A 12,167-nucleotide genomic window follows, 5' to 3' on the forward strand; every position below is an offset into this window, starting at 1 on the left:
TGCACAGTATTTAGAGAGCCAGACCTGAAGACAGGAAGACTTCTCTTCCTGTTTGCCTCAGTTTTTTAATTTCTAAAATGAGAAGGAGGAAATGGCAAATCAATCCAATGTCTTTGTCAAGAAAACTCCAAATGGGGTCATGAGGAGTCAGACACAACTAAAAACAACTGAACAATAACAGCTTTATACTAGTTATTATGCTAGATGCCAAGGGTAGACAAACAAAAGCAAGATATTCCCTACCCTTAAAGTACTTATATTCTCCTGGGGACTAGGGGTGGAGGGAGTTTATATTATAAACTATATCTGATGAGATCTAGATAAGGGGTAACTAAATGAAATTAGGATTTAATTGAGGTCTAGTGGCAGGTTCGGAGTACCAGAAGTCAAATGGAGCTCCCCTGCAACCCCATTGGATTCGGCGCAAGGATACAGAATTAAATGAGGTCTAGTAACGACACAAGAGTCCCCTGTAAAGGAATTTACAGACCCAAAAACCTAGATTGATAAAAGAGGTTTATTATGAGGATTGGAAATAAGGTTAAAGTCTAGTTAGTAAAAGGTGTTAGGTAAAGAGAGGAGTACACCAGAAGTTCCGGTGGATAGAGAGTTGATATGGTTCAACTCTCTGCCAAGAGATGATTCCAGCTTGGCTCTTTTATAAGGAGAGCTCCTAGCTAGAATTTGCTAGGTGGGGTTTGGGAAATCTGAGCAGACCATTAGAATGGGTTCTGGGACAGCCCAAACTGGCTCAGATCCTATGGGGTCTGGGAGAGCCCTGGATATCTCCTATTGGAATTCAAAAGGGTGCTTTTGACTAGGATTTGTGAATCAAAGGTCCTAGCTTCTTCAGCTATGAGGGGTTGGGAATCAGAAAGGGATCTTAAAGGGACCACAACCTGTATCAATATCCCAGATAAATTCAGAATATATACAAAATTAATACATAGCAATGTGAAGAAGGCCAGTAAAAAGTGAAAAAGTTAGGAAAAGTCTCTTTATAGAGACATCTCTAAAGCTGAGATTTGAAAGCATTTAAGGGCCCCATGAAGCAGAGATGAGAAGAAAGAGAGGAAAAGAAAATAAGGATAGTTATATAGTACTTACTATGTGCCAGGAAGTTTGTATACACTTTTTACAAATATTATTTAATTTGATACTTCAACCCTGGGAAGAAGATGCTATTACAATACTCATTTTATAGTTGAAGGAAGTAAGACAGAATCTTAGTCAATCAGAGAACTAGCCTGATAAAACTTGGAGAGGGTTATTAGAAGACTATAAAGAAGGTGATGACTTGTCCAGGGTCACACAGCTAATAAGTGCCTAAGGCCAAATTTGAACTCAGGAAGATCAAATGTCTTCTGGATTCCAGGCCCAGCACTCTGCATTATAGCAGCACTTAGCTGCCCAAGAAGCTGGATAACCATCATTAAAAGATGACTCAGCACTCATTCTTTTTTTATTCTTTTTTATTATAGCTTTACATTTACAAGATATATGTATAGGTAATTTTTCAGCATTGACAGTTGCAAGTCCTTTTGTTCCAACTTTCCCCAGATGGTAGGTTGACCAATACATGTTAAATATGTTAAAGTTTAAGTTAAATACAATATATGTATACATGTCCAAACAGTTATTTTGCTGTACAAAAAGAATCAGACTTTGAAATAGTGTACAATTAGCCTGTGAAGGAAATAAAAAATGCAGGTGGATAAAAATAGAGGGACTGGGAATTCTATGTAGTGGTTCATAGTCATCTCCCAGAGTTCTTTCCCTAGGTGTAGCTGGTTCAGGTCATTACTGCTTTATTGGGACAATCGACATTCTATTCACAGCGCAAACAACTGTGAGGAGATGAGTAGGAAGAGAATTGCAGTCATGTGCAAGGAGTGGAAGATCGTAGGTAGGGAAAAGAAAGAAAGCTATCTTGATTAAAATATACCTTATAAGAGATGGAGTATTCTATAAGCAGATAGGTAGAGTCAGTTAGTGAATGACTATAAATGCTGGGGTTTGCATTTTAATCTAAAGGTAAAGGGTAGTAAATGGGACCTCTTTAGAGAATTTAGTTAGGTGATACGGTAGATAGAATATTGGACTTGGAGTCAGAAAGGCTTGCCTCGTGATCCTGGACAAGTTACTTAACCTCTAGGCCTATTTACTCATCCCTAAAATGATAATAGATTAAATGAAATAGTACCTGTAAAGTATTTTGCAAACCTTAACACAACATATAAAGGTCAGAACTATATATTTGGCATGCAGTTTGGCAACTGCATTGAGGATAGATTGAAGAGAGACAGGGAGGGATACAGAGAGATGGTGCAGTGAGACCAATTAGGAAGTTATCATAACAGTTTAGGCAAGATGAGGGCTTAGATGAGGGTGGTTAGGGAATGAGTAGGAAAAAGTGATTGGATTAGAAATATCAGAGATGCTGAGAAGGTGAAATCAGCAAGTCTTGGCAAATAATTGTATATGGGAAGTGAAAGAAAATGAAAGGTCAAGGCTGACTATTAGATTGTGAACCTAAATAACTGGAGGAGGAGCTCAAAAAAGAAATAGAAGAATTTTAAGGAGCAGTAAGTTTAGGGAGAAAGATAATGAATTTGGTTTTGGTTTTCAATATGTTGAGTTTGAGATATTTGAGATACTCAGGGGAACTTTTCAGTAGGTAGTTGGAGATGCAGGGCTTCAGCTCAAGGAAATAACAGTATTTGTCCAAAGAAGATGGTGGCAAATTACATAAGAATGACCCAATCCCAAAAGATCTCTAAACTAAAACCATTACCTTTGGGTGATGAAAATCATATATTTTCTTAAATATCTATACTTGAGATATTTCCATGACACTATACCTAATATAGCAAAAAGAGCAAATGAAAAGTAATGGTCTCCATTTAATGTTTAAAATAGGCAATATCATATTTACATCTTCTGTATGTGTGTGTGTGTGTGTGTGTGTGTGTGTGTGTGTGTGTGTGTGTAGTCCTGGTTAAGGGTATATGAGGAGATGATCAAGAAGTCAAAATCATGAACAAAAGATTATTAATTATTATTAAATTAATTGGCATCATTGTATAGAGATTACAACTTCAGAAGTTCTATGCTATTTTATTTAGGATGGTGATAATTTTAAAAAAACTATCTGCTTTGTTTCTGTACTTTTTCCTTCCATACATTTGAAACTCTTATAGGAAAAAAATGCCTTTGGTTCAGAGACTTCAACTTTCAGTTTGATCTAATTCTTGAGCCTGTATATACCAGAGGAAATTCTGGAATTTAGATATATAAAATTTGGAAGTACAAACTAACTGGATTGCTACATGTATTGTTAGTACATACTAAGAAAGGGACCTGTTGATTGTCAAGAGTCAGTTATCACTGTTAACACCACTGCATAGCTCAAAATTGAGGACTTCAGTTCCAGGTACCAAATTTTAGGATGGGCATTGATTACTTAGTACTTAGCACAGTGCTACATAGGTGCTATATAAATGCTTATTCCCTTCTTCCTCACTTCTACTTCATGGAACCCTTTACAATGTTCATTTTTCAATTTTAGTTATATCTCCATAAAGTGACCTTTTCTGACTCTTGCCATTTATGTCTACCCTCCCTTATATCACCATGTATTTCTTTTGTCTATATACTGCATTTATTTATTTTTAATATTATATACCATCCCCCATCAAAGATGAATAACAAAATATTTCGGCTAAGGACATCTTGGTATGGTTCTTAGGTAACTTAGTGGACAGTCCTTGTTAATCATCAGAGAACTAGCCTGATAAAACTTGGAGAGGGTCATTAGAAGACTATAAAGAAGATGATGAATTGTTTTGATGATAGCAACTACTTGAAGACCATCCATTAAAATATAGAAGGATCCTGTGATTGGCATTCAAAGGTAGAACAGAACTCAGAAGTGATCTAGAGGCTCATAGAAATTACATGATTTGCCCAGGCCTAATCTTCCTTAAAACAGGAAATACCAAAATGGAAGAGAGTGTGGATCTTTGAAGAACAAATTTAGAAGAGGTTGATCAGTCTGATCAGTGGACTAAAACAACTGAAATCAGTTGAAAAAATTATTTTCTTGGGAATCATTTTAGTTCCCTTTAGGCTTTGTCTTAGTATCACCTAGTCATCCCTAGCCAGAATGATCATCTTGCCTTCTGTCCCACTTCCAAAATTAAGCCACTTTCAACACTGGGTTTTTTTTTTGGGGGGGGGGGTGTAGAGGGAGGGGCATCTAGGTGACACAGGGGGTAAAGTGAGGAGGGAATCAGGAAAAACTCATCTTCCTGATTTCAAATCTGGTTTCAGTTACTTATTAGCTATGTGACCCTAGGCAAGGCACTTAACCCTTTTTGCATCAATTTCTTCACTTGTAAAAAACATCTGGAGAAGGAAACTAATCCAGCATCTCTGTCAAGAAAACCCAAAAATGGTATTATGAAGGATGGGCTACAACTGAACAACAGCAACAATGAAACCCTGCTTTTCAATGTTTGTTCAGAAAATCATTATCTTTTTTTTTCTTGGTTTTGTTTCTTTTATTTAATTGGGTGAGGTAATTGGGGTTAAGTGACTTGCTCAGGGTCACACAGTAAAAAGTATTAAGTGATTAAGACCAGATTTGAACTCAGATCCTCCTGAATTCAGAGCTGGTGCTCTATCCACTGTGCCATCTAACTGCCCCAAGAAAACACTTATCAAATTAATATTGCCATTGTAACTGGAAATGGCAATTTACTTTCCAGTAGTGTCAGTACTAATTTTTGTGATTATCTCTAAAAAATTATTTTTTTTCTGTGCCATTACCCAACGTATTGCATTTTCTTAGAAGAATGCATGTTCCTTGACAAAAATTCTCATTTTCATATTTGTATCCCTAATAGCACAGTATCTGGAGCAGGGTAGGTGTTAAGAAATGCTTGCTAATCAGAATTTATCCTAGAGAAGTCCTCTCCAAATATTTAAGCTGTTGTCCAATGAAGGAAGATTAAATATTCTTGTCTCCAGATAGCAGAAGAAAGGCCAAATTACTTTAGGGGCAAAATTCATGTTATTATAAGGAGAAATTTCCTTACTATTAATATTGTCCAACAATGAATTCAAAACACCAACAGGGGTCTTCAAGTAGAGCTTCAATCATCACTTGACCAAGATGTTCTAGCTTTGCAATAGGAGTTGGACTACATTTGAGGAAACTTATGTTGAGCTCCTATAACTCTAAACTGAATATTATAAAACAAAAACAAAAATCTGGCAACCTCACCCTCTTTCCTAAAGGAACTTAGATGCTGATGGTTTTTCATTAACACGTACAAAGAAAGCTAAGGACAAACCTCAAAAAAATGAAAAAAGAGGCATAGGAACAAATGACTGTTTGGTAGTGTTTTCTCCCATCTTTGACAACTAATCTGAAACTAGTTCAACAATACAGGCAATCACAAATTTAAATACACCCACCTTCCTTCCTTTCCTGATTCCTTTCCTTTCCCAATAGCCTAGAGCAATTATATAATAATCATTATGGAATTTCATATACTCCATTCTGGATTCCATACTGGAATCATTATGTAGTAGAATTTTTTTTTTAAATGACTTCTCTTACCACAGGCCTGTGTTTGTAGAGAATGCTACACAGAAGGAATCATAGATTTTAAGGGAACTTAGAGATTTAGTCCAAGGGTTTCCAATTTTTTATGTATCTATATTTTTTGGATTTCAATGAATCTTCCTGAACACCCTATTCAATGTCTTTTTTTTTAAATAGATTTTAGAATTCACCCTACATTTCCACATAAGAATCAATAGGATAATGTAGGGTGATTTTTTTTCCTAACAGATACTCCCTACTGCTTTTGGCAAACTTCTTGTGCTCTCTGTCATTATTGGTACCCCAGGCTGAAAATCTCTAATTAAAGCCCCCAATACAACTCCCCTGATTTTATAAATGAAGAATCTGAGGATCAGAGAAATTAAGTGAAATGCCCAAAATCATAGAACTGGAATTCGAACTCAGGTCATATTCCTGAAAATCCAGCACTCTTTATGTTGATATCCAGTTAGACTGGATATCTTATGGTGATATCCAATTAGACTGGATATCATCAACCTGACAAGCAGGTCTCTTTTGGGAAAATGAATTTGCTCGACTGTGATTTTTGATCGAATCTTTATATTGGACTAGAAAATCTGAAACTAGAATCACTGGGTACAATCACTAAGACCCATGTTCCCGGGCTCTTCACCATCCCCTTTAACCCCGATTCCTTCCTAAATTAGCTCAAGAAGCCTTCCGAAAATCAAAAGGCTTTGTAAGAGGCTTCTTCTGTCCTCCAGTAACACAAGCTTGCCAAGTAAGCATAGAGACGCACCCCCATGGGTTTGCCAGCCAGTCAACAAACGTTTATGAAGCTCCCGGCATCGTCGGCCTATATCTCCTACCCTATTTTAGGAGTTCGGCGATGGTAGGAAAAGGAATGGGGAGTCCGGTAATCCTATTTACTATCTTCTCCTCCCCTGTAGACACAAATACACTCCAGGGTTCAGGGCATTCAGGGAGAGATACCCTGGAGATCCTTAGACCGTCGGATGCTGGGCTCTAAGGAAAGATTAGCGTGGGTGGGCAGCCAGCAGACACCAGCTGGGAAAGAGAAGAGCGAGTAAAGCCCTCCTCCACCGCATCCACAGCTAACTCCTAGGATGTGGGAGACTTTAGTTTGGTGGCTAGTTTGTTTCGTCGACAGATGTGCAGCCCGAAATTGCTTTGTGAGCGGTTCTCCAGGCTTGGGAGCTCTTCCCGAGAGTAAAGAACTCTTGATCGCTCTTAACTCTCCACTCGCTGCTCCCAACCCCAGGGATTGTCAGCAGGTGCGCTCCGGTTCTAGCCCATAACGCTCTTCTCCCCAGTCCACCCCTATCTGTTTAAGGAAAGAAAGGGACTCGCTTAGTGTCTCCTCTCTTTTTTTTGGGGGGGGGGGGCGGGGGGTAAGAAAGCCAATAGAGTGGAGGCGATGGGAAATGGGGTGGGAAGTTGAAGTCAGGTCAGCGCTTCTGGTTTGCACCATCTAAGAGATAGTTTGTTCCTGGTCCCTGCTTTTACTCGGAGAAAGCAAATGGGGACTCGATACGGTTTAGCTAAGGGTTAGGGGCGGGGCAAAGGCTTCTATGGACAGGTTGGGGGTGGAGCCGAAGCGCCGAAGTCAATCAAATGTCAGGCATTTTCCAATTTCCAACCCACTACCTTTTTTCCATCCTCCCCGACCTTGACCAATCACCCCCACTCCCCTGCCCATCACTTCCTTCTTACTCCCACACACTACACCTCTGAGACCAGAACTCCGAATTCGGGCTAATGGATGTAGATGATTTTAGTACCACGTTGAGTTTGTGTACTCTTGTGCCTGGTAAGGGCTTCCCCAAACTCCCTCCGGGAAGAGGGGTGTGTACTAGGCTTTGTGTCCAGTCTCTTAGCACCTTTTTCTTGAGGAGAAACCTTGCTGGTTTTTACCTGCCCGAATGACAGCTACATCGTCTGGCCCTCTTGTTCCTAAGAATTCACTCCCGCTTCTGTCCCTTGTCACCTCTACCTCACACCCGTCCTTCTTTGTTTTCCAGCTTGCTCAGAAATGTGATGTAACAAGAGTAGGCAAAAAAATCTTTCCCTCTCTTCAACAGTAAGTCCTTCCTCCCTCTGTCACAGACATGCTCACATTTATCCACACACATATATAGGCATTCGACTCCCTATCGGGAGGTGAACACCTTGCACATTCTGGTCTGACCTGGAATCCAAAAGAGGGGCATTAGAAACCCCCTCGGGGAAAGCTGGACAGAAACAAGTACCTCCCTTTTCAGCATGATGCGGAGTCCGGGGGGGAAAGCCAGTCTGCCTCCTAGAAACGTGGAAATTAGCTGAGGGACAGCTGCTGTGGATTTTTCTGGTGAGAGTGGACTGGTTTCCGTTCCTTTGCCCCTGAGCAAATCCTTTGGGAGACTGGAAAAGAAACTCTGGGTACTGCCATATAGTCCACTAGGTGTGTGACAATGTGTGCGAGGCTACTTGTGTGAGAGAGAAAGAGACCTGGAGTATTCGCAAAAGGAAACTTTCCTTGGATTTTACCTCCGCGGCGTCAGCTCCGACAAAAGGAATATAAGTATTGTCCTCCCTTCACCGAAGCAATTCATGACCTGGATGGGATAAAAGATGAGACCAGATGACATCAACCCGAGGACTGGACTGGTGGTAGCCTTGGTCAGTGTCTTCCTTGTTTTTGGTTTCATGTTCACTGTTTCTGGGATGAAAGGGGAGACCCTAGGGAACATCCCCCTCCTTGCCATAGGACCTGCGATTTGTTTGCCCGGAATAGCTGCTATTGCTCTGGCCCGGAAAACAGAGGGCTGCACAAAATGGCCTGAGAATGAACTCCTCTGGTGCCGAAAACTCCCCTGCTTTAAAAAATCAAAGGACAAGGAGGTTATTGAACTGTTGAGGACCCCATCTGACTTGGAGTCAGGAAAGGGGAGTTCTGATGAGTTGGTCAAAAAGACATACCTCAGAGGCAATATCTCCTCAAAGGGAGAGGTGCCTGTGGCCAGTTCTGTCACTACTACCATCGCTACAGAAGAGGAATCCAAAAGTCTGGTCCAAAAGGAGGATCAGGATGAGGCTTCCAGGTACCTGGAAGGGCACTGTCCTTCAGGTACTTTCCCAGCAACAGGGAGCACCCCCAACTACAGTGCCTTGGAACCAAAGCGCTCCACTTGGGACAGATCTGACTGCCCAGAACCTGAAGACAGCATTTTCTTTGTACCACAAGACAGTATCATCGTCTGTTCCTACAAGAGTAGTCCCTATGACAGATACTGTTGTTACATCAATTCAAGCCAAATCAGTTGGGACCATGAGACAGTTGTTTAAATGCTGCACAAAAGCATATCTATGTTTATACAAACATGGCAAATTTCAGCTACTAATGGAAAAGAAACTACACTGCATGAAGTCTTGGAAATGTTAGAAATTGGCCTGGTATGTGATGGATGCTCAGACCTCCTGTGCCTGAAGTCCTGTGAATGAGCATGTTTGAGGGTTGGGGAATTATTTTAGTGAGAAATGGTGAAGTCAATGAGGGACATATCTAGGGCATGTGAGAAGGTGACCAAGGAAATCAGAACTCAGATTCCTTATCTGTTAAATGATGTTGAATGTCTTACAAAATAGACCAACAGTACTATATGGTATCAGCTAATAACAAAACAAATCAGGAGCCAGCTATGTATAAAAAGTAACAAGTGATGTATGAGAATATATGCTTTCAATAAGAGAATTTCTTCATTTCTGAAGAATATTAAAAGAACAAATTTGCGCTCAATTGCATTAGATAATTGGGTGGGAGTTAAATAGAAGAAACTATTTATACTTATTTAGTTTCCCAATCAAGAAAATACTTATATTCCTCCTTAGATGTTCCCTGGAAGTCCAAAGATAACTTTAAAAAGCTGAATTTTATTCCAGTTCTATGATCTTCTGGCAATCACCATTCAGGGAACTGCATGTGTTAGTTAAAATGTCCACTGTTTTGTGAAAAACTCATATTTTTAGAATGTTATGTCAATTCTTAATCTGATTATTTAATGACTTTATTTGAAGTGTTTTCAATATATAATTATCTTACATATATAATTTCTTCATAAAGTAAAACATGATATGGATGAAAGAATTATAGAAATTCAAATTAGTTTCAACAAATCAAAATTAACAATACATGCAAATACCATTGAAAATACGGTTATAATTTTCTTGGGAATTATTATTTTCATATGTCTCTTCCCATTCAAAGACTTTACATATACACACAAACACATAAGCACATGCTGCAGCTATGAACAATGTGCCAAATTTGCATGAAACACATTGATTAACTATGTGGAAGCCTAGTGCTAGCATGCATGTTCACAAAGACCGTAGATATTCCAGTGTCACCAGGGTTAATGGAATAGAAAACTCTCTGATGAATACAGATTTAATGATCTCTTAGCACTTCATAAAAAGATCAATTTTATTTAACCCAGATTTCACTGTTTCTAAGAAAGCAAAAATCAAACAAAAATCGACCATAGTGGAAATTTTACAAATATTTTCCATTTTATTTTTTCAGTGCCAATTGCATAAGAGAGTAAGGGCAAGCAGCTCCAGTGAATATACATGTCTGTTTAATTGAAAACTGATATTAATATTGAAAAATGGTGATGCATTTCATTCTGGGGACATCTCATAATCTTCTCATAAACTTCAGAGAATGATCATTAAAACATTTCTCACAGGTGTTTCCAGCCATTAGCCCTAAAAATACATGCGAGAAAAGGGAAATTGGAGGATATTAATTTGGGGGTTACATTTCAGGTACATTAGACCTAATGGCATATCCCTTACATAAGGGCTAGAAAAGTCACTAGCATTTAGATTAAAAGATTTTACAAATGACACTTGTCAGATCTATTTCAGACATATTCTTTTTTTCTGTGCATAAGTGACTTATCCTATTGACCTTGAGCAAGTCACTTGATTTCTGAACCTCAATTTCTCATCTGAAAAATGAGAGGGTTGGACCACATCTGAGGTTCCTTCAATCTCTGAAGATCCTGTCAAAAGATATTTTGTATACTTCAAAGAAATGATTTATAATGAAATGCATGCCAAAGATAAAGCAATTTGAGTAAATAACTGTGAGACTGAGTTTGCTATTGCTAAAAATGATTTTGTACACATATATGGAAGTAAAATTTTTCATATTACTGACTATAACTTTATAACCAAAACTTATTGATGTCAAGGAGAAAACTAAGATTTTAGTTTGGGGAATTAGATTAGGGAAGAAGCATTTTATAAATAGATATGTAGCATATGAACATGAGCTAAGTACATAAATAAACTTGTAGACAGCATAAATGAAAATCTTTTATTGGCATCATTATATCTATTTTTCCTAGTGCTATGTTAATTAATACATGAGGACTATGGGAACAATGTGTGGTAATGGTGTTAAGTGGTGGTGGTAATGGTAGAGATAGTAACCATATCTCTATACTGCTATCTCACTAAAGATGAAAATCACTGGTTTAACCTCTGGGAAAAGTCTAATGTGCTCAAACCTGTGGCAGATGTTGAGAGTATTTAGAAGTGAGTACACAAACCCAAAAGTGGTTGTATATTGCTGCTCCTTCAATATTATTTATTCATTGTATTTAAGAAGGTGACTCATTTAATTCTAGGCATAAGAGGGCTGAAATAACCAGCTTGTTCATATATTCTGGCCCTCCCCTTAACACATCATCTCTTCTTCTACCACAAAATTTCCAGTTTAAAAATTGGGCTTGACTTGAGAGCTACTATTTTAGTAGTGGAAAGTCTTATATCACATTATCAATTTTCAGAATCACTATAATCCTTTCTCTTTAATACTGTGACGAGAAAGCTTTGAGCTAAAACACTAATTTAATTCTAAATTACAAAAAGGTATACTTATATATATATGTATATATATGTATATGTGATTTTTTTAAGGTTCTAGACTAAACCTCCCTCCTTACACTATGAAACAATGCATCCTGATGCGCAAAATCAGCAGTTTTAAGTGCTACAGTCTATTATGACTTCACAGTATGTTTCCCTAATTCTCAAAACTTAAACCAAAAATATAGAAAGAAGCATGAACTCCTCAAATAAAAAAAATGTGCTCTAATTTCAAGCCACAATTTAAATGAACTGGTCAGTTTGGCATAAAGAGTAATGAAACATTAACATTACCCAGCTGGTATTGAAGAAATAGCCTTGTAGAACAAGTAAAAGAAGAATAGTTACTTTGTCATTTTTTTTCAGTAATATTTCAATTTGATCTTTGAATAAATTTTTACTTGTACTGTTAACTTTTTTCTTTCTGTACTTTCCTACTTTTTATTACATATTTGTAAAAATTCCTCACATCAAACTATTCTTGGCTGCCCAGAAACCTCAAAGCTGTTGCATATTTAGGCAGTTGTTTAAATCTGTTTCATGCTACAGTCTTCATTTTGAGGGATTCTTTTAGAATTTTTCTTTTTTTGTGTGATCACCACCTGTGATTTCATTGGTGTAAGAAAGTTTCTAATGA

At 38.1% G+C, this 12,167-nt stretch overlaps 1 protein-coding gene across 1 annotated transcript; it reads left to right on the forward strand.

Annotated features, from left to right (window-relative positions):
- The first annotated feature begins 8,046 nt into the window (after nt 1-8,046).
- On the forward strand, nt 8,047-9,010 carry TMEM215 (transmembrane protein 215). Its single transcript, XM_074287457.1, has one exon. The coding sequence runs from the start codon at nt 8,225-8,227 to the stop codon at nt 8,936-8,938; it is 714 nt and encodes a 237-aa protein (XP_074143558.1). The 5' UTR covers nt 8,047-8,224; the 3' UTR covers nt 8,939-9,010.
- Nucleotides 9,011-12,167: the final 3,157 nt, after the last annotated feature.

The sequence above is a fragment of the Sminthopsis crassicaudata genome, chromosome 1 (genome assembly GCF_048593235.1).
Source record: "Sminthopsis crassicaudata isolate SCR6 chromosome 1, ASM4859323v1, whole genome shotgun sequence".
Taxonomy (NCBI): domain Eukaryota; kingdom Metazoa; phylum Chordata; class Mammalia; order Dasyuromorphia; family Dasyuridae; genus Sminthopsis; species Sminthopsis crassicaudata.

What these genes read in the sequence shown, in the direction of transcription:
- TMEM215 (XM_074287457.1), top strand. Translation starts at nt 8,225, where the DNA reads ATGAGACCAGATGACATCAACCCGAGGACTGGACTGGTGGTAGCCTTG.